Source organism: Tiliqua scincoides, chromosome 6, assembly GCF_035046505.1.
Source record: "Tiliqua scincoides isolate rTilSci1 chromosome 6, rTilSci1.hap2, whole genome shotgun sequence".
Classification (NCBI taxonomy): domain Eukaryota; kingdom Metazoa; phylum Chordata; class Lepidosauria; order Squamata; family Scincidae; genus Tiliqua; species Tiliqua scincoides.
Genome location: NC_089826.1, coordinates 18887112 through 18909794, shown reverse-complemented (window position 1 = coordinate 18909794; position 22683 = coordinate 18887112). Strand labels below are relative to the sequence as shown.

Sequence of the window (22683 nt, the reverse complement as noted above, 5' to 3'; positions counted from 1 at the left end):
GAGGTTGCAATACAGAAGAATCTGTTCACAAAAGCTATTTTCAAGCATTAGGACAGCACCACTTTGTTGGTTAATTGGTTAAAAAACAATAGTTTAAAGACGTATCTTCAACTCATTGGTCAGCAGATACAAACATCACAACATTATTTTTAATACAGGCATTTTAAAACAAGTGGATGGCAAACACCATTGTCACACAATGTGCTTTATGGCTGTTGTGAAAGAGGATAAGCCACTAAGAGTGGCTGGGCCACTGCCACAAGTGACAAGTAGCTACAACTGTGGGCAGTGAAGCCAGGAACAGCCCCAGTGCCAGTTAAGTCAGTGTGGGGCATGGGGGAGGACAGAGACCGGAAAGGGAGAGGTATCAGCAGCAGTGGTGCTGTAGATATCCTATCCCCCTTCCCTGTTCCTCTTGGACTTGCACCAGTAAAAGAGATGGCATAGGTTCAAGTAGACCCATTTGGGCAGCAGAGGCTTCTCCCCAGGAATGGGAACAAATGTTCCCTTATCCAGAGGAGACTTCTGGGACTCTCTCCCCCACAGGAAGCAGCATGCAGTCTGGTGGCATGGCTGCATCAGTGGAGAAGGGTTTAAGATAGGATTGGGCTGTTAGGCAAATAGCCCTCTCCTGCTTTTGCTTCCAAGAATCTGGCACTCAGAGACCTTCTGCCTTTAAACCTATAGGTAGCCTATAGTCTTTGTACCTAACAGCCACTGATAGGCCTGTCCTCCATGAATTTATCCTAACCCCATTTCCGCTAGCAGCCATTGCTACAGTCTTGCAGGAATGAATTCCAGACGTTCATTCTGCACTGCAAGAAGAATTACTTCCTTTTGTCTGGCCTGGCCTTTCTGTCAATCAGTTTAATTGGATTAACTGGGTTTCAGTGTTATGGGAGAGGGAGAACAAACCTCTTTCACCACACCACACATAATACTATACCATGTGTCGTCCCTTTAGATGTCTTTTTTCTGAAAATGAAAAGTCCCCAAATAAGGGCCCAATCCTTTCCAATTTTCCAGCACCGGTGCAGCTGTGCCAAGGGGGCTTGCGATGCATCCTGTGGTGGGAAGGCAGTAACAGAGACCTCCTTAAAGTATGGGAACTTTTGTTCCCTTACTTCGGGGCTGCATTGCAGTGCTGGCAAGTTAGATAGGATTGGGCCCTAAGAGACAGTCTTAGGGACACTCTTAGGAACAGTGTTCCTATCCTCTGATCATTGTTCCTATCCTCTGATAATTTTGGTTTCCCTCTTTTGCACCTTTCCAACTCTACGGTATCTGTTTGGAGATGTTGCCACTTGAGAGACACTATAAACCCTAAATAAATCATGACATTAACTATCAACAGTATTGCAGTCCTGTCCTCCATTGCATCTGGTCACTCTACAGAACATTTAGGACTTCAGTGAGACTAAACCAGAGTCAGTAGTTTGTGGACTATATTCGTAGCTCTGAAGTCTTGGTTTATCCCAACTGGCTAAGACTAATATAAGTGAGCGCATACATACCATAAGATATCTATCATGTTGTTCCTTTTCCAGCATTCTGCAGAGGTCTTCATGGACAATTTCAACTGTCTGTTCATGGAAACCACCACCAGATGTTTGCATGCTGCATTTTACAGCTGTTTTATAACAGAAATGTTTTGATATTTGCTCTTTTCCCTTTCTCTCCCTTGATGCTCAGTACGGCAATCGTTATGCCCAGGGAAGGAAATACTTCTGAAATGGACGGATTAAAAACAATTCAAGAATGTATACTTTGCACATCTTAACAGGTTCTTGTTCTGTAGTTGTGGTTTGAGCCACAGGGAGAGGTCAGTGACACTGAGGCTGGAACTTCCCTGAGACTAACACCACAATTCTATGCATTTCTATGCAGAAATGTCCCACTGTGTACAATGAGGTTTACTCTCAGGAAAGTGTGTATAGCAGTGGTTCTCACACATTTAGCACCAGGTTCCACTTTATAGAATCTGTCAGGGCCCACCGGATGTCATGATCGGAAGTGACATCATCAAGCAGGAAAATTTTTAACAATCCTAGGCTGCAATCCTATGCACACTTACCCAGGAGTAAGTCCCAATTACTATTATTGTTGAAAAAATATACATGGTAGCTTGTTAAGAGTACAGGCTGTAACATTTCCCCAAATGCAGTCACATACCATGGGAGCATCAAGTCTAATGCGTATATTAAAAATAAAATATTGAAATGAATGAGAACCCATCTGAAATTGGCTCGCAACCCACTTAGTTGGTCCCAACCCACAGTTTGAGAAACACTGGTTCATAGGATGCAGCCTAACAGCCCAATCCTAAAGCCAGAAGCTCCATCAGGTGCAGTGGTGCCAAACGGCTGCTGCTGCTGCATCCAGTGCCACTGCTGAGGTCAGTGGAGGTCTCCTTGGGTGAAGCCCCAAGCCCCGCAGTGGGGTTTCTTCAGTTTGCACCAGCTATTTTGCTGGCACAGACAGACTCCATGTTGGGCCTTTCAGCCTGACAAGGAGTTCCGGATACAGAGGAGCAGTGCTCCGCCAGTCCTACCTCCCCTCCTAGCTGGCACCCTCCCTCCCTTGGCTGGCATTCCACACAGCACTGAGGTTCAGCATCAACTGGTGCTTGGCCTGCACTGGCGGCCCTTCGTCTCCAGGTCCCACAGATGTGCCTTTTTGCATGTTTGCGACACCCAGTGCCAGTACTGGAGCTCAGCACCAGCGCTGAGTGTCTTTAGGATTGGGCCCTTATTCCTGTTAAACTCAAAGGGGTTTCCTTTTCAGTGCATAGAATTGCGCAGCTGTTGACGTAGGAAATTCCTTCACTGGTCAAGTCTCACCTTTCTTGCATTTCTCAGAGTCAGCTTCAGGCTGCCCTTTGGGCATCACAATTATCAATGAATGGATCATGAGCCCAGAGATCTCTGGCTCTTGGGATCCTAATTTCTTTCTGTTGCTGTGAGCTACAGAGAGGGTGAGAAAGCTTCAACAGCTGCTGCTACTACCCCTATTTGCTGTTGTTGAATGATGGAACTGTCCCCTTCTGGATTTACTGGGCAGCTGTGGTTACTTCTCCTCCTCCACTGACATGCTGCCTTGTGTGCATGCTGGAAAATATGCACAAGGCTAAACAAAATGCTGGCATCTTGCCACAATTTTAGGGGATCTGAGCAGAAGTGAGTTTCTTGCCAATGCATGGGCCCTGCCAGGTGCTTCACAATGGCAACCTGTGACACTGGCACACAAACAAAACTCTGCACTATAAAGATATCAAGGCATTATGACAGATGTTAGTAGTTGAGGAAGATGTGCCAATAATTCCTCCTCAGACTTTCCTGTTGTCCCAAAAACTGAAGTTGGACATGGATAAAACTCTGCCATTGTTGATTGTCAGATATTCTGGCCAGCAGTACTCAGAATCTTGGAGTACATCTCCAGTGTGAATGAAAACATGACGACACAACAGTGCAAGGGTAGAAAGAAACAAAGACTGGGCACTTGGGAAACTGGTTGTACTTCTGCACACCAGAAGTCCACAGGATCTTTGCTGTGCGAAGTAAGGAAAAGATTTCTTTTTTGCTCCCTGTAAGATCTGGGGAGTTTCTTTTCCTTTTGTCTGCTACGTCAGAGATGAAGCTAGCTGGGTCATGGGTAGAGATGGTAAAGTGTATGGGCTCAGTAAATTAAATTATCATGGGGTTGCTATATAGAATATGACTAGCCCTGAAGAAATAAGTGTTGTTTCAAGTTAGTTTGGAAATTAGAAAAGTACAGGATTACAACAAACAAAAATTTTTTTAGAAACAAACGAAGATGATGCCTGCAATCATACTCGTATTTGCCAGTGGTGTCCAAACCTTTTGCAGTAGGGCCACTGCATCTCTCTGACACTGTGTTGGGAGCTGGGAAAAAAACAATTCACATTTAAAATTTGAATAAATTTACATAAATGAATATATTAGAGATGGAACTTGAATGAATGAAGGTCTTGCTATAGCTCAAGGCCTACAAAAGGCCTTGCACAAAGCAAGGCCGGCCCGTCTTTTGCTGCCGCTGCTGCATCACAAATGTGAAACAGCCCTTGTGAAGGGAGCCCTTGTCCTACAGCTCACATGAGAGGTTGAACAGTCACCTTCATGCTGAGAGCAGATGCATTGGGCCAGTGTAGGCTCCAGCAAGTCTCCGGAGGGCCAGAGGGCCTCCGGAGGGCCAGAGGCTCAATGGAAACTGGGAGTCCCCAGGGTTCTTTTGTCTGCTACGTCAGAGATGAAGCTAGCTGGGTCATGGGTAGAGATGGTAAAGTGTATGGGCTCAGTAAATTAAATTATCATGGGGTTGCTATATAGAATATGACTAGCCCTGAAGAAATAAGTGTTGTTTCAAGTTAGTTTGGAAATTAGAAAAGTACAGGATTACAACAAACAAAAATTTTTTTAGAAACAAACGAAGATGATGCCTGCAATCATACTCGTATTTGCCAGTGGTGTCCAAACCTTTTGCAGTAGGGCCACTGCATCTCTCTGACACTGTGTTGGGAGCTGGGAAAAAAACAATTCACATTTAAAATTTGAATAAATTTACATAAATGAATATATTAGAGATGGAACTTGAATGAATGAAGGTCTTGCTATAGCTCAAGGCCTACAAAAGGCCTTGCACAAAGCAAGGCCGGCCCGTCTTTTGCTGCCGCTGCTGCATCACAAATGTGAAACAGCCCTTGTGAAGGGAGCCCTTGTCCTACAGCTCACATGAGAGGTTGAACAGTCACCTTCATGCTGAGAGCAGATGCATTGGGCCAGTGTAGGCTCCAGCAAGTCTCCGGAGGGCCAGAGGGCCTCCGGAGGGCCAGAGGCTCAATGGAAACTGGGAGTCCCCAGGGTCCTTTTGTCTGCTACGTCAGAGATGAAGCTAGCTGGGTCATGGGTAGAGATGGTAAAGTGTATGGGCTCAGTAAATTAAATTATCATGGGGTTGCTATATAGAATATGACTAGCCCTGAAGAAATAAGTGCTGTTTCAAGTTAGTTTGGAAATTAGAAAAGTACAGGATTACAACAAACAAAAATTTTTTTAGAAACAAACGAAGATGATGCCTGCAATCATACTCGTATTTGCCAGTGGTGTCCAAACCTTTTGCAGTAGGGCCACTGCATCTCTCTGACACTGTGTTGGGAGCTGGGGAAAAAAACAATTCACATTTAAAATTTGAATAAATTTACATAAATGAATATATTAGAGATGGAACTTGAATGAATGAAGGTCTTGCTATAGCTCAAGGCCTACAAAAGGCCTTGCACAAAGCAAGGCCGGCCCGTCTTTTGCTGCCGCTGCTGCATCACAAATGTGAAACAGCCCTTGTGAAGGGAGCCCTTGTCCTACAGCTCACATGAGAGGTTGAACAGTCACCTTCATGCTGAGAGCAGATGCATTGGGCCAGTGTAGGCTCCAGCAAGTCTCCGGAGGGCCAGAGGCTCAATGGAAACTGGGAGTCCCCAAGGGCCATGAATGGCCCCCGGGGCCGGGGTCTGGGCACCCCTGATATATGCTAATCAACAACAACAATATTCTAAAGAGCATGCTCAGGTGGTTGAGTGCTTAATAATTTGGAAACAAACTGGGGCCACCCAAAACCCAGGGAATGGTCTGGAGAGTTCCCAAATAAAAAGGTAAGTCAAAAGCTCAGAAACACATACCCAAACAGGACAATGAGCATGCTGAGTGTCCTATAGGACAGGGGTGTCAAACTCATTTCATACAGAGGGCTGGAGTTCGCATTTATGGTGCCAGCTGAGGGTCAGAAAGGACATCATGAAGCAGATGATGGCCAGAAATAAGCACTTTGTTCTCACATGGAAACTCATTAGCTGCAAATGACACAGAGAAAATGTGCAAATCTTGTTTATTTTTTCAAGATATGAAGAGCCCAATTTCCAAGCTGGGAGAGCCCAATTGTAATGGGGGCCAGAAAAATGGCTTCTGGGGGTGAATGCGGCCAGGTGGCATTAGACCATTAGAATGTTGAAGGTGGCAGTTGAGGAGAAGAGGGAAACAGGAGGAGGGAGAGGGAGTTGGCGGCTTGTGTGTTGCTGGGGGGGATGCATGCAACATTCTGCTGTGGGTCCTACTTGCACATCAGCTAAAAACAAAGAATGCCATATTAGTGTCAGGACTAACGTTTCCTGGTAAGCCCCATTGCACACAGTGATGCTTACTTCCTGAGGCCAAGGGCTGCAAACCCTTCCACATCTTCCTGGGAGCAAACCCCAATGACTATAAGGGTGCTTACTTCTGAGTTGACGTGCCTAGGATGGGGCCCTAGATGTCCTTAATCACCTGCCAGCCAAGGGATACCTCCTGAAAGGTACCCCATCACTAGCATCTCACCTGGTTGCTGCGATCCTTTCCACACTTTCCTGGGAGTAAGCCCCATTGACTGTGATGCTGCTGGCTTCTGAGTAGACGTGCCTAGGATGGGGCTGTAGAAGCCCTGCGTGGCCTGCCAGCCGAGGGACCCTTCCGGAAAGGTCCACCGGCACATCATCTCCAGGGCGCACCTGGGAGCCAGTCAGGCTGCATCTCGGGGGCCGGACGTGGCAGCGGGAAGGCGGGAAGACAGGCTGGCTGCTGCCGGTGCCGTCGCCCCCTCCCCGTGCTGCGGGCGGCGAAGCTCCAGCGCCGGAGCGCCTCCTCCTGCCTGCGCCGCTGCGCGCGGGATTGGAGGGGACCACCGGCCAGCCAGCCAGGCAGCCCCGGCCGGCCTCCCCCGCATCCCCCGCGCGGCTCCTCCCTCGGCGAGGCGGTGCTGCTGCTGCTGGCGGCGCTGGCAGGGCACGGACGGGGCTCCTCGGCTGCTGGGTCCGGGGTGCCGCAGCTGCGGGGGACCGACGCGCGCCCTGGAAGCGGCCGCGGGAGCGCCCCTCTGGGCGGCGACAGGGCGCAGCGGGCAGCAGGAGGCGGGGGGGCTGCGCGCTGCTCTCCGCTGCGGCTCGGCCTCCTCCCCCATGCGCCCAGGCAGCAGGGGGCGGCGGCAGCTGCCTGGGCATCCCCGGGGCGCGCTGCCCGAGCGCTGCCGCTGAAGGGGGGGAAGGCAGGCAGGCAGGCAGGCGCCTGCTCTCGCCCCCTGGGTGCCTCGCCGCTCAGCCCCCGCCCGCTCGCCCTGGCTGCTCCTCCTGCAGCCTTTCCCTGCTGCTGCTGCTGCTGCTGCTCAAGGCCCCCCCCCCCAACTCTGGCAGCCGGTCAAGTGACTTCATGAACCCCAAGGATGTCCGGGAAGCACTACAAGGGCCCCGAAGTCAGTTGTTGCATCAAGTACTTCATCTTCGGCTTCAATGTCATCTTCTGGGTAAGTGGCAGCAGGCAGGCATTTGCTGTGCTCTGTGTGTGTGTGTGTGTGGTGTTGGTGGGTGGGAAATCAGCTCTCCAGAAAAGAAACGCAAGGTGTTGCTGTGTGCACTGAGTTAACATACATTCATTTTAGTGCTTTGTGTGTGTGTTGAATATGCCATTTTCTGCTTGCTTCTCCTGTTAGAGGTGTGTGTGTGTGTGTGAAATCCGCTCTCCAGAAAAGAAACACAAGGTGTTGCAGTGTGCACTGAGTTAACATACAGTGACCAGTCTGATGTGGGGAGGGGTGGTGCGTGTTGTGTGTTTCTTCTCCTTGTGAACTGATCTCTGCACTGCAATTCCCAGGGTTCTGTGCAGCGCTGGATTTGCTTCATGATCCTGCATGCACTCTTCCCCCCTTCCCCAGTGCTGTGAAAAAGGAGCAGCTTCATTTCTCTGCCATCCTTCAAATAGGGCTTGCTAGGTGTGAATATGTGCTCTGCTTTTCCTCCCTCTCCCCACATCTGTTGTGATTAAAGGGAAGCTGCTTTCCTGACCAAAAGGAAAAAAAACCCAAATCTTTCCTGTTCTATTCTGATCTGATGTTCTTGGAAGGCTGGGAACCCTGTAGTTTGAGAGAAGGATTACACAATGTCTGTAGACATGGAGTGTGTTCGTTGGGGTTGGATACTGTTCAGCTGCAGCAACAAGAGAAGGGCACACAGTATACTTGGCTACTGCAAAAATCTCCAGGATCTACAGGGATTAGCTGAAACATTTGCTTGAAACCCGCTGCATTGCTGAGCTCATCTTAAGTCACCCCTCCCAGACCTTTTTAATTGTTTTTTTCAGTTCCGATTATCTTACTACAGACAGCATGTTGGGCTATGTGGTTGCTCTGCTGTTTCAGTTGTACTTCTGCTTTTTGTGATGTGATGGTTACATTGTTAATGCAGGAGCATTAGGCCATATATATGTTGTCTTAGTGAGACTTTATGTCTTTGATGTATTGTTGCTGAACATGGGCCTTTGGGGGATGGAGCAGGCTATTCATATGAATAAATATTTCAGCAATAGGGTATTGTATGTCGACTTGAATAAGTAGTATTTTGGTATATAGCGCTGTATAGTTGGGTCAATATGAAAGCTCTCTTGAACTAACCCTACTTGTCAGCAATATATTACATAAAGAAAATTGATTCCCTCTTAATGGGAGTGGGAGGCAGGAGAGATGCACATGCCAGGGTACGTGGATCTTTTAGGAGCATGGCACATGCTGTTTTGGGATATTGTCCCCAATGGGTTTATGGAAAATGCATTAAAAGCCAGTCTGACCTGTAGTTCCATGTTAAAGGGAAGGCCGTGTAGCCCATTTTCTCCTCCTTGTCAGGAATGAACATCTTATTTTTTTTCCTGGCACATGGGTTAATGGAGCTGTGGCCAAAGGCCCAGGATGGGAGCAAGGTGTTGATGTTGCTGCTGAGACCCTGCCAACTGAGGACAGCAACATATCATGTAGATGGCAAACTGGGCTGTAGTCCACAGTAAGTTTACACCACAGTAAATGGTGCTGGCTTTTAAGGTAGCGCAGGATTCTTTGTTGCATCTGGTTGCCCTTATCTGTGTTCCTAGGAGATAAAAGCAAAGGCCAATGTAGGGCAGTCCTAGTTGGAAAACCTAAAAACAAGTCTAAAGGGTTGTGCAAGGTCTGTATGGCTTCTGGTACAGTGGAAGGAGACATTCTGCACAATCGTAAGCATATCTACTCAGAAGTGAGTTCCTTTGTGCTCAGTGGTACTTACTCCCAGGACAGTGTACAGTATATGATTACAAGCAATAGGCTTGTGTACATCTTAACATCATCCATCAATAGGCTTTGTGTACATCTTGCAGAAGTGCTTAAACGTGTCTAATGAGACCTGCTTGCACCAATCCCAAAGAACAGCAAGAGCAATTCAAATTAAAATAGCTGCAGCAAAACCATGAGTCTTGTAGCACCTGAAATGCAACCACAGTAATTTCAGTGTAAGCTTTTGTGGACTAAAGTCAACTCCATCAGATTCATAAAATAATTGTGCATTTCTGACATTAGCAATAAGAGAAAAATTCTCCAAAGATGTCCTAAAAACGTCTTACAGGTACTTCATTCTTAGAAAGTGGCCTAATGAACTATAGGCTCTTCAAATGTCCTTGAGGGTCTCTTTCACTTTTGCAAGTCTTTCTAAATAGTGTGTGTAAAAATAAAGCTAATTATGTACAGTACCTCTTGAATATTTTCTTTCTGTTTCTGCTGTGGAGTGGTGGAGTTCCACTGTTTGCCTAACCCTAACATCACCTTTGTGTGTCATTGATGCCACTACGAATTTTGGTGCAGTATTCTGCAACAGCTGTTTAGTGGTCCTTGGTATTGGTTCTAGAAATGTGTGTCTCTGTGTGAGAGTGATGTGATGCAGTGTGATGAATACAGATGTTTTGCAGCTGTGAAAAGGCACTTTAATATATAGTGTGTGATCTTGAATGGAACATATTATGGATTCTAGTCTATAACTTGAAAGCAGTATTGGAAATACAGGGTTTGGTGTATTGTCAAACTTTTCTCTCCTTACCCACCTCCATTCTATTTTGATTCCTTGGCATAGTTCAGCGCTTATTCCCTGTGATCCTATAAATGGGTATGCATTTCTCCAAAGGGGAGCTGTGCATATAATGGCGCTTAATGCAATTTGGAGAGAATATTATGATGCCCTGAATTGTCAATCTCACTTATCTGAGGATGGATAGCTGTCAGTTTCCAGTCTTTTCTTATTGGGAGAGTAGAGACATAGTAGATTTTGGCTCAGCTCGTATGATATTCTAAACAGGAAAAGATGAAGTTGTATTTTCATTTCTATTCATATTCAGAGGCTTCTATAGGGTGTTTTGAAATCTTTATCTCAATTCAGATTTTGGTCTCATTTATCTGATTTTGAATTTATTTTAGTTTTACTGTTAGCCTTCATGCCTAGAGCTGTAGTGTATATTTGGAAAACCAGATGTGTTCTGTGTGGGATTTATGTCTCAGGTAATCTTTCTTGCAAAATGGCTATCTTTGTGTTCATATATTCAATTCCAATTTTCAGTGGGGCATGGGCTGGGAGCGTCACTCACTAATGGAGATCTGATCTGCTCTGGTGTTGTGGTGGAGCATGACAGGCCACACGATCACTGCTCTGTTGGCTTAGCTGCTCTGAGCTCATGGAGAGGCAGGACAATTTAAGACCAAGAGTACATTGTGGGCCTTAGAATAGGAGTTCTAGAGTTAATGAGCAACTTTGGTTAAATTAAACAGAACATAATTACAGCCTGCACACTATGGGCTTAATTACACCTTGTTTTGGCAGATTGACTGGGTGGGTTTTGAGTCTTTTGATGGAAAGCCAGCAAGATTAATCTTGTTGCTGATTGTGTGCTAAAGAAGTTAAAATGAGGAAGAAAAAGATATGGAGTTTTGTTTCTGAGCTGTTGAGGCTTACATCTGCTGTTCTTGTGCAATGAATATTTAACCCACAGTTTAATGGAATGATTTGACCTCTTTAGTTTGTGGTTGCCTGGTCAATATTACTAGCTCATGTGTTAATTTGTGGGTCTGTCTCTAACCCATGCCTAAAGATCTGTGCAGATCTTGTGCAGATCTTAACATCTAGGGCCAAACAATGTGTGATGTTTAAAATGTTATTCCTTCTGATGAACTTAACTTTTCTTTAGTCAGTAGCAGCTGATTGGGGACTCTTGCAGATGAACTGGGGGGGGGGGAGTTAAAGCCCTCCCACTCTCCTGTTGTGGTTCTGATCTGCAGGGACCCCCAATCTGGCTACTATTGTCTAAAGAGAAACTGAGCCTGTTTGAGCTCATGCTTAAAATGTCATACATAGTTTGTCTCTTAGTTGGATCACAGAAGAGCACAAACTTATCCTTTTTGGTAACTTGTTCGCACTTTATTAATCAATGCGTATGGATGTAGTGTAGAAGCATGGGCATGGGAGATTTCATTTAAGAATCTTTGCTCAATTATTCAAATGTCTGGTATGACTAAAGCAGTGCACATTTTCTTCTTTTAATTTTCTTTAAAATTAAAAGAAGTGCCTTTTAATTTTCTTCTGCTATATAGGACCCCCATAGTCATTCTGGTATAGTTCTGAATTTATATAGCGCAGTGGCAGTAATGCTGGATGGAAGAACAATAATTTGCTTCAGGTAGAAGCAACTTAGCCTTACAAGATATCAGTGGTGCAAGAAGGGTGACTGTAGATCTACCTGTTATAAAACTGGATATACTCAAATGCATTAGTCATTTCTCGCGTAGGTGCAAATTACAGGGGAAGGCTTGAAGGTGATGTTAGTGAAACGATGGTTGCAACATTTAGCTAATTAACGTGATCTGTAACAATTTATAGGAAACTTTTTATTAAAAGGTGCCTCTGGTTAATTGGGCAGACTTCTGGTAAAACTGAATATTTTTAAGTACCAATGCCTATATGGGTATGTGTAACTTTAGCAGATACTTTCCCTTCGTTGAGAAAACAGGGTGGGGGAATATTTGTTCTGAGGAAGAAAAAATATCACAGTGGCCAAAACAGCAACAGAGAATCCAAGAGTAGAAAACAAAACTAAATAAAAAAAGACTTGGAACAAAAATTTTTACACTCCTCTGAAATGCCAGCAAAGTGGGGGTAGTCCTGACCCCAGCTGGAAAACAATTAAACAGGCTTTGGACGCCTGCAGAGATGGCCCTTTCATGAGTTGTTACCCACTATATTACCAATGGTGGTGGCACCCACCACAAAGCCTCCCTTGGTGACCTCATCTATTCTTTCTGAACTTTCAGGGGCATCTGGTTGACTGTTGGGGAACACTGAACTTGGTGCTTATACTAGTTTCTTGGGGGCTCTGGGGAGAAATTCTGCACTGGCTCCCCATGGTGCTTTCTATCCCCCATGGCTCTTTGGTAGAGTACTTGGTACTGGAACTGAAGTTTCAGACAGGGCCAGCCTTAGGTACTGTGGAACCTAATTGGAAACATTTTTTGCAAGGCCTCAGGTTTACAGCCAAGATCTGTAGAATCTTAGAGATATAAATAAAATTTACTATAGACTTTATATCTTTATGGTAGAATGGAAAGCAGTCAAAAATGTGTGCTTAAAGTTCATGTGATTTAGTGGACCACATGGATCTAAGGACACTTTAGTATAAAATTGAATACAACACTAGATTATCCTAGCATTGGGGGCTCAATAAGGTCAGTTGGTCCAATTGTCTTAAAACCAGCCCCAGATAAGCTACCTGATAGCCATGGACTTTTAACTCGTGTTGGACCTGGCTGACCTCTGATAAGACCCCTGGCAGGGCTCACCTGGCAGGCCTCACCTGGCTTCACCTGGCAGGGCTCTGGGTGTTCTTATTCAAGAACAGACTTGCCAAATGCTTGCAATGTTAAGATGAAAGTTTTTGCCATACCTTGTGGTGTTTGTTGTGGTGACTTTAGAGACGTTTCTAGAGCTTGTTACTAAAAATTAGCTAGTAACATTTTGTCTGTATTTAGAATCCTCCCAGCCTGCCATTCCTCCCTGGCCTCATGAGCTAAAAAAAAGAAGTTCTTGTTTTATAGCCAATTCATATTTAGTAGCTTTTAGTAGCTTCTTGCAGTGTGGTGAACGACTGTGCCATCCAGGATTTAATTGCATAAATCAAGAACTTGCCTGGCCTACCAATTCACAGTCTGCTTGCCAAAAATTGTAGCATGGAGGTTCATCGGTACATTAAGCCATAGTTTGTGAGCATGTGTTAGATTCCTCACCCCCCCCCCCCCCCGCAACCATATGGGCAGGTAAAATGGTCTGCTGATTTACTTGGAGATTGGCAGAAAGCAAGCGAAATCTGATTATGCAAGTGTCCTCTGCCGCACAACAGAAAGAAAGGTGTGTGACCTTCTGGATAAGAGCTAGCTGGAATGATTGCTGTGGATTCTGCAGGTCATTGATAGTAGAAATGGCAACAGATCTCCTTTCTTGTGGCAATTAGTGGGGTTTTTTTGGGGGGGGAATGAAAAAAGGAGGTTTTTGAGAGGAGGCGGGGAGAGGAACAAAATTGTTATTCTCTGTATACATGGATGATGACTGGGTGGATGCTGGCAACCAGAAAAGATGCAATATAGGAACTGATCATGCAACTCTCTTTTTAAAGCAAGCTGCTAGTTGCTATCATTTTGAAAATATGTTTGAAACTCCAGGAGATGTTTCCTTTGTGTTGGAGAGGCTTGTAAGGGTGTTTATCTCTGAAGAGGAGTGGTGTGGGGTTTTTTGGCTGCAGAGTGCACTCTCCTCTACCCTGCCTTTGTTCCTGTTGAGATGCAAGTACAGCTCGTGGATCGAGTCCAAATTGTCGATGCATGTTCATACATCTTCCCATGCTTCAAGTGGTCCCTCTGCTTCACTTTGCTTTTGGTTCCCCCACCCAGCATGTTTATCTGATAAAATATTTGTTGGGTGCTTTGAAAACAGAATTCTAAAAAAGAAAATGTTAAAACACTTTACCTGCCTGGTAAGAGCACCAAGTTGGCTTCATAATTGGCTGCATAATTGGCTATTGTGTCAATCAGCTTTATGCACAGCCTTGCTCTGAAAAGGGGAAGGTAAGTTTGGAAATGACAAAAGGGCTGGCCAATTAGCTCTTTGAAAACCTGGCTTCTGCTGAAAACTGGAAAAACAGGTTCCCTCTGAGCCTGATCTGGGCGAGAAGGCTGTATGTGGTGTGTTGATGGCAGTGGGGATCTTTTTGTCAGGGGTGGTCAAATTTGTTTAATGTAAGAGCCAGATGTGATAAACTTCAAATGTTTGACAGCAAGAGAGATGTTTGAAAGCTGCAATATTTAAGAAGCATTTAAATTCTTAAATATATTTACTCACTATGAATATTAAACTTACATTTTAATCCAGTGGTGTCTGAGGTTTTACCTGGTAAATAACTATAAAGCTTGAAAAATTATTTACTTTTTATATTAATTGTAATGCAAAAAAGAGCTCAGCCAACATAGTTCCGTGAGCTGCACTTTATATGTCAAAGAGCTTCATGTGGTTCCCAAGCCACGTTTTGGGCACCCCTGCTTTATGTCAGTGTCTCTTCACAAGCTGTTGTTCGCAACCTTCAGTCTTGGAAGACTATGGTATGTATCGCGCTCTGAATGGTGGTTCTGGAACAGCGTCTAGTGTGGCTGAAAAGGCTGATTCGGGAGTGACAATCCCTTCCTCACCGGGAGCAAGTGCAGTCTGTCCCTGGTCTGTCTCCCTGGCTATGGGCCTTCCTTCTTTGCCTCTTTGCCTCAGTCTGTTGGCCAAGTGTCTCTTCAAACTGGGAAAGGCCATGCTGCACAGCCTGCCTCCAAGCAAACCCAAACAATGTAATCTGTAGGCTTCCACGCAGAAATAAGTTCCACTGTGTTCAGTAGAACTTATTCCCAGGAAAGCGTGCTAGAATTGCAGCCAGTGAGTTCAATCCTATGCATATCTACTCAGAAGTAAGGCTCATTAAAGTCCATGGGGCTTAGTGTCAGCTAAGTGTGGATAGGATTTGCAGCTACATTGTGCAATGTAGCATATAATTGGAAACCATGAAGAAATTGCCCTTTCCTGGGGATCCATTATTTGGCTATCTTGAAAAATGTGTTGGGGGTGGGGAACTAGATGTAGTATAGTTGATAAGGGAAGCTAAAATAGAAATTGCTAAAAGGTGGAAATCTGACAGCGTACCCCTATAGATGACTGGCGGGGGGTCTCATAGCTGGAAAGATTTTTTCCTTACCTACAGAGTAAGGAAAAAAAGAAGAATGAGTGACGGAGAACTCTTATCACCCATGGCATTTATTCAGCATTTATTAGCATTGGAATATGACACTGAGATATTGTAGGTTTTACCTTGGCTCAACGATCTCCGACACTCTTTCTCTCGATACCAAGCTAAACAAGCGCATCGGTAAAGCAGCTACCACGTTTTCCAGACTCGCAAAGAGAGTCTGGTCCAACAAGAAGCTGACAGAACATACCAAGATCCAGGTCTACAGAGCTTGCATCCTGAGTACACTTCTGTACTGCAGCGAGTCATGGACTCTTCGCTCACAACAGGAGCGGAAACTGAACGCTTTCCACATGCGCTGCCTCCGATGCATCATCGGCATCACCTGGCAGGACAAAGTTCCAAACACAGTCCTGGAACGAGCTGGAATCCCTAGCATGTATGCACTGCTGAAACAGAGATGCCTGCGTTGGCTTGGTCATGTCGTGAGAATGGATGATGGCCGGATCCCAAGGGATCTCCTCTATGGAGAACTCGTGCAAGGAAAGCACCCTACAGGTAGACCACAGCTACGATACAAGGACATCTGCAAGAGGGATCTGAAGGCCTTAGAAGTGGACCTCAACAAGTGGGAAACCCTGGCCTCTGAGTGGCCCGCTTGGAGGCAGGCTGTGCAGCATGGCTTTTCCCATTTTGAAGAGACACTTGGCCAACAGTCTGAGGCAAAGAAGGAAGGCCCATAGCCAGGGAGACAGACCAGGGACAGACTGCACTTGCTCCCAGTGTGGAAGGGATTGTCACTCCTGAATCAGCCTTTTCAGCCACACTAGACGCTGTTCCAGAACCACCATTCAGAGCGCGATACCATAGTCTTTCGAGACTGAAGGTTGCCAACAACAAACTTTTGGGAGTAAATGTTAATTGGGAGAGGGCTGGAGACAGGCTGATATTCTGTCTTATGTAGCCAAAGGCAGCAGATCACATGACTCAGAGCATGGCCAGGCAGCCCTCTGGTTTCAAGAAGATCTTCAGTTGTGATGTATTGTAAACCGTTGCAAAGACTAGGAATGGTCAAAGAGATAACAGAAGGAACAGTGCTATAACAGTTGGCATAGACCCTGTGATAACAGTTGGAACAGGCCCTGTTCCAATGAGCTATGGGTCACAAACCTTTAGAGGAGGAAGGGAGAGTTGCCAGTGGAGGAGGTTCCAAGAGCAGAGGGCTGGAAGTGACTGGTTGGAAAGGAAATGGAGGAACAGCCCATTGCTGACCCAAGACCAATGCGTTTACATTAGAACTCTGGTCTCAAAGACGATGTCCTCTTAAGTGTTCTTGGATAGGACAAATCAGCAAAGCAATGCAACACATTTTATGCTTTTCTGTAGCCAAAATAGATCTTAAAAGATACATAAATCAGCGGTTTCACTCATCCACGGTTCTCCGCCTCCATACACTCATTACTTATCTGTCTTCCTTTGCAGCGCTCTTTGTTTGCAGCCTGTCCTGTTACAGAACGCTAGAGGAGGAACGAGAGAAGTTGTCTGCTTCCTTTTAGCGTTCTGGCTGTTTCCCTCCTCTAGTGTTCTGGCTGACTGCTTCTCATGTTTCTCCTCTAGCATTCTTTATCAGGAAGGGCTGCAAACTAATAAGGCTGTTAAGGAAGAGACATGAGAAACAATGCTTGGCAACAAAGTAAGTATAGGGTTCCCTTTTATCTGCAGCTTTGGTATCTGCTGCTTCAGTATCTGCGGAGGCAAGGGGAGTGGGAACATATCCTCCACAGATATGGGAAGGCACACTTGTACGTAGTTCAGAATTTGAATGTTTAGGGTGGGCCTTTTTAATGTGGGAGGACACTGTACATTGTCATCTTAAGTGTACTGAAAGGCCCATTGCCTCACTTTTGCTCCATTGACGAACTGGCATAAGTGCCTAGGTGCTAGTGTCTGCCTGCACTCTGAAACCTAGTGTACATGTTAACTTTCAGGCCTCAGTTGCTATCTCAAGTGGCCAGTGATTGCGTTTATCTCACGGTATTACACTGCATTCTGAACTCCTGAACAGTGATTGCAGACAACTCATTAGTGGTAAATGGGGAATCCATAGCAACAACAGCTTACTTAGCAGCTGCTTTAGTGTAAAACTTGTATTTTACTACCGTACTACAGAAAACCATACTAAAACCGTACTAAACCGTACTATAGAAATGTAGTGCTTGGGACCTGAAGGTTCTCATCTGTGCATCCAAATGTATTTGCAGTGTTTTGTTCTGGATAGTTCCTTGTCCTGCTCCAGCTGCCACCGTGGAGAGCTTAGCCTATCCTGCAGGGTATTGTCATTTAGGAACATGTACGGAGGCTGTGGTCTGAGGGGAAGCCTGGGGGCACAATGGCCACCTAGAAAGATTTGCCCTATTGTAATGAATGGAAGGTGAGCAACAGCATAATATATGCACCCTTGATGTGGATATGTGAGTTCTTTGTGTGGCCTAAGATCATTTTGTGGGGTGCTCTCCACCTCTCCATAGCTACCTTTCCATACCAAGACCATTTAATCTTGTGCTCTGTGAGGGAAGGGTATAGGAGCTCACTGTCAGTGAAAGGATGCGTAATCAAATTTCTTAAAAGCCAATTATGTGTCACTTTAGGCCTGTGCCTTCAAATAGATCACTACTGCACACTCTTCCAGCTGCTTCAGTGTGATCCAGTTGTGTTAAATGAGGTTTTCCCCCAAATCTGTGTATGCTTCTGTTCCCAAAAAAGGCTCTTTTTACTGAAGATCTCTACAAATTATAATTGTCACTGAGTCCATAAAGAGCATCTGGGGTACAAGTAAATAGCCTGGTCAGCCATTTTTTTTTTAAATGCTGTATTTGCTTGTCCTCGTGTAAACATAGCCTTGCTCCCAATATGTTATGAATGGTTCATCCCCACCACTCTTCTTGCTTGCACTTGTCTCTTCTCTCTTGCCCTCCCTGCCAACTTAACAGTGCATTTCTGACTTGCAAATGGCAGCTGGAAGTGCTTTCAGGTTGCTCCTCCTGAATGAGTAGATGCATGTTGTAGAGCAGGGAGAGTACAATTTGTGTTCTGCTCATTGGGGTCTAGTTGCATTTTACAGGGCAGATGCGAATTCTGCTTTCATTCTTGCACATTGCAATGATTTTTTGCACTTGCTACATGTATCTGCCTCTCTAACAGTGGAGTCTTACACATGTCTACTCAGATGTCAGTCCCACTGATTTCAATGGGATTTACTCCCAAGTAAGTATGTATAGGATTGCATTCTTAGTGATTGTGCGTGTCAGAGTGTATTCATTTATTTAAAACAGGGGTGTCCAAACATTTTGGCAGGAGGGCCACAACATCTCTCTGACACTGTGTTGGGGGCCAGGAAAAAAAAGAATTAATTTACATTTGAAATTTGAATAAATTTACATAAATTAATATATTAGAGATGGAACTTATATGAATGAATGAAGGTCTTGCAGTAGCTCAAACTTGCACAAAGCAAGGCCAGCCTTTCCTTCACTGCCACTGCTGCACCACAGATGTGAAACAGAAAGTAGTGGACGGCGCCCTCATCCCACAGCTCAGGTGAGAGGTCGAACAGCTGTCCTCACACTGAGAGCAGTTGCATCAGACCAGCACAGGCTCCAGCAAGTCTCTGGAGGGCTAGAGGCTCATTGGAGACCAGGGGCTCCCTGCGGGCCAGATTGGGAGCCCCTGAGGGCTGCAAGTGGCCCCCGGGCCGGGGTTTGGGCACCCCTGATTTAAAACGTATCTGGATCCCAAAAACTTAAGACAGTGAAGAATACAACAGCAGATATAAAATCATAGAGAAGCAGCTGAATACACCATTGGTTTGCAGGCAATACAAATACCTTCAGAAATAACCCAAGTTTTGTTTCCTTGCGAAAGGAACAGTAGGTCTTGTCTGGGAGACCAGTGGACAATGTAGGAGCTGCAGTTATGAAACTGATTTGGGTGTTAACTTGAGCAAGGGTGCTCCTGCCCTTTCCATCCCTGCTCATTCATGCAGTGGCAGAGTGTTTGAAGTTGGTAAAATATATGAAATCCAGTTTTCCCAGGCGCCTTATGGGACTCTATCACATAGTTGAGGCCTTCGTGCACTGGATCTTGACCATGTATGTAGACTAATTGCAGATGTGTTGTCCCCTCATGGATGCAAATTTGCCAAATCAAATGAGGGGGAAGTACAGGTGAGCCCTGTTCTGTGCATTAGACTGCACTGAATATTGCCCAAACCAGTTCAGGTGGCAGGTAAATACAGGAAGTAACCTTTGCTTTCTCAGATAAAATATTTAAAAGAATGTCTCAAGTAATCAATACTGATGAGCTAGACATGGCCATCAATAAGCCTTCTGGTATGTTGATGGAAGGATATCTGAAAGTGGGGCCGCCTTACCTTCCCAGAACTTGGTGTGAATAGCTCTGTCCCCTCCCCCACCATGTGCTGCAATTATAGCTCAGGTTGAAAAGAACCTTTGGTCATCATGCTTGCCTTTATATTCTTAAAGCTTAGCATGTCCGCATACAAAATTATGACTGAATGGCAACCAGACATTTGCATTATTTGTTATCTTCTGTAAAAAAAATTTGTTTAAACAGTGATGGTGGTTTCTCCTACAGCTCCTTTTCCCAGTCTTGTAGGAGCCCTTCTGTAAGCACCATTTAAATTTGCCAATGTGTTTTGCGCTTGGCTGATACAGCTAATGCACAGCAGAAAGTGAGCTTCTAGCCTTCGTAACATTTGGGGCCCCATTTCTGCAGCCTTTCTTACAAGTGGTGCCTGTTTCTTCAATGGGGGTTGCTTTGTGTGACAACTACATCATCAGAGTTTGTGGTACTGGCACCTGTGAGGGGAAAACCATCTGGAGTGCCACATCACCGTGACCCCTCGGCTCACCTCCCATTTTTTTCCTTAAGGCCCCTTTACAGGGCTTTAGAAGGCCTTCTGTGGGCTGGGGAGTCCCACTGAAAATGTTCACTTCCAGTTTTCAACCTAAAAATGGTTTCTCCCAAAAGCAGGTGACATTTTTAGGCCTGGGGGGGGGGGGTGGCATTTTGCAGCCTTGGCCCTGGGTGGCACAGGGGCCAAGATCATAATTGCCTGGTGGTTTTTATCCAGTGTGGAAAAAGTTGCAGACTTCAAAAGAGCCATGATCCTTGTTTCTAATCTGCTTAAATACTTGAAGGGCTAATTTGGAGCAGCTAAATTCAAGTGGAAAGCACTCCTTGATAACAGGCTGTGAGTAAGAGTTTATTTTTCTGCTTTTTGGAAGAAATGAGATGCAAGCAGATTTTATTCTTTGGTTCAATGGCTCATTTTGGTAGGCTGTCTTGTATGAACCAAATGCTTTGGAGGAAATTTCAAGCAAGTAATAAAATGCAAGAATAAAGTTTATATAAAATTCAGTAAGTGTGGAGGAGGCCTAAGGGTTGGCATCTTGGGGACAGGGTGGGAGAGACTTTCCTGTGTTGCATTGTGGATTTAGAGGTGGCCTTGGTAAGACCACTTTCAGCCTCAGCTTGGTCTGTAAATGGTGACTTATATTATGGGATAATCCATGAGTATGAACAAAACAAGGACTGTAAAACAGCTTGTCTGTTAAGTAATCTATAAATGATACTAATGGAATGCAGCAGAAGATAATGGCTCTCTTGTCTCAATTTTGGCCCCCAGTCAGGAAGAGAATGTTGGCATTTTAATCATCAGCCCTCGCTAGCATTCCCGTGCCTCTGTCCTGTCTCTGTCAGGCACTTTTATAAATTCTGGGTAGTAGTATAAAGCTTTTGACACTGGCCTTGAGTAACTCTTACAAAGATTTTCTTGAACAAAAAGATGTTGTGTTTGTCTGAATGGCTCATTAAAGCTGAAACTCATACTTGTAGCCTTTCCAGAGGGGCAAGGTGATTCTCGATTCTAAGGAAGTCTTGACTGCTAATAAGAAGTGGAGAGGAGAAGGGTAGAGTCAGGTGGTTTTGCAGTGACCTTGTTTCAGCAACTGCATGAAACTACAATGTTATGGCTAAAGCTTGTACCCTGGACCAGTGGTGTCACTGGGGGTCTGTGGGTGTTGTGCTCAGAATCAACAGTATGATTTGAACTTCCAAACAGAAAACACAAACCACAATTTAGAGCTGCTTGTCTGCTTTTTATTTATGGTATTTTTATTCTGCCTTTTCTTATCAGGAAGTACTCAAGGTTGTGCAAGGTCAATTTAAATAAATAAAAAAAGCTGTATAAAAACATCAGATACAAAATAGAAAAGTACATACTTAAACATAAAACAACTAAACCTCAAACATAATCCTGAAATGGTGGGTTTTCCACTGCTACCAGAACAATGAGGGTAGAAGGAGAGGAACAGTTCTGATCTCCTCTGATAGGGGATTGCATATGGAAGGTCCTCTTTCTTCTTTGGTTGGTGATGATATCTGCTGTCAGTGGAATGTGGAAGAGGACCTTTCCTGGAGACCTCAGACTGTTCATGTGGGAGGACGCAGTCTTTAGATACCCTGATTATTTTTCACGTTTTTTCCTTCCTCCAAGGAGTTCAGGGTGGTGTACACAGATCCTCCCCTCCTTTTGTCCTCACAACAACTCTGTGAGGTACTGAGAGATAGTGATTGGCCCAAAGTCACCCATGAAGCGTCACGACTGAGCAGGGATTTGGACTTGGCTCTTGCAGGTCTAAGTCCAAATCCCGAACAACTATGATGCCCCTACCTGAGAAGCCCTACTTAAGGGACGGGGGAAAGTGAAAGCAGTGATGTGATTCCCAGGATTGCTCTGCTGCCAGGGACAGGAGGGGCTTTTCACTTATATAAAGCCAGTGCTGGAGTCCTGGGGTTCCAGGGAGCCCGCAGAGTCCTCTGCAGGGCTCCCCATGCCTCTAAACATCTAACAATAGCAAAAAACAGGCACTCCTGGTTTTTGTCACCCATGGCCTGTGAAGGGGATTGCTCCTTCTGTGTAGGCGTGGCTCAGGCTCCACAGAACTGTGACATTGCCAGTCTTTCACCCTCACTGGAACCTTGGTATTTCGCAGCTTCTTGCTCTTCTTGTCCTCAATTCGTCTCCTTGCCATTTCCCCTCTTGTTACTGCAAGTGCCCTGTGCCTCCAGCCCCAGTTTCCCTGGGTAACCAGAACGGTAAAGCTAGATGGGGTGCAAAGCACTAAGTTTTGCAGGGAGTCTCATTGTAGCATGCAAGCAGCCCCTCCCCCTCCCCTTTGGAGCCATTCTGGGCCCCTAGAACAAAACGGAGGGGTAGGCTGGAATGGCTCCAAGGGGTAGGGGCCACTTGCATGCTGTGGTGAAGCTCCCTGCAAAACTTAGAGCTTTGCACCCCCTCTAGCTATGCCACTGGGTAGCCTTCCTGATTTCTGCACATGCTGCTCCCTCTCCATTCTCCCTCCTTGCTTGTGCCATTATGCAAACCCTGCCTCTTGGAAGGATTTTCCCCCTTTCCTTCACCTAGAAACTACTTATATTTAAGGCCTAGTTGTGG

General features: G+C 45.4%; 1 protein-coding gene across 1 annotated transcript in view; it reads left to right on the top strand.

Moving 5' to 3' along the window:
- The first annotated feature begins 7199 nt into the window (after window positions 1-7199).
- The window catches only part of TSPAN5 (tetraspanin 5), an 89200-nt gene continuing 73716 nt past the window's right edge, over window positions 7200-22683 (top strand). Inside the window, exon 1 of the mRNA XM_066632853.1 lies at window positions 7200-7341. Within this exon, the coding sequence (XP_066488950.1) occupies window positions 7261-7341 (81 nt within the window). The 5' untranslated portion in view covers window positions 7200-7260. The remainder of the gene's footprint in view (window positions 7342-22683) is intronic.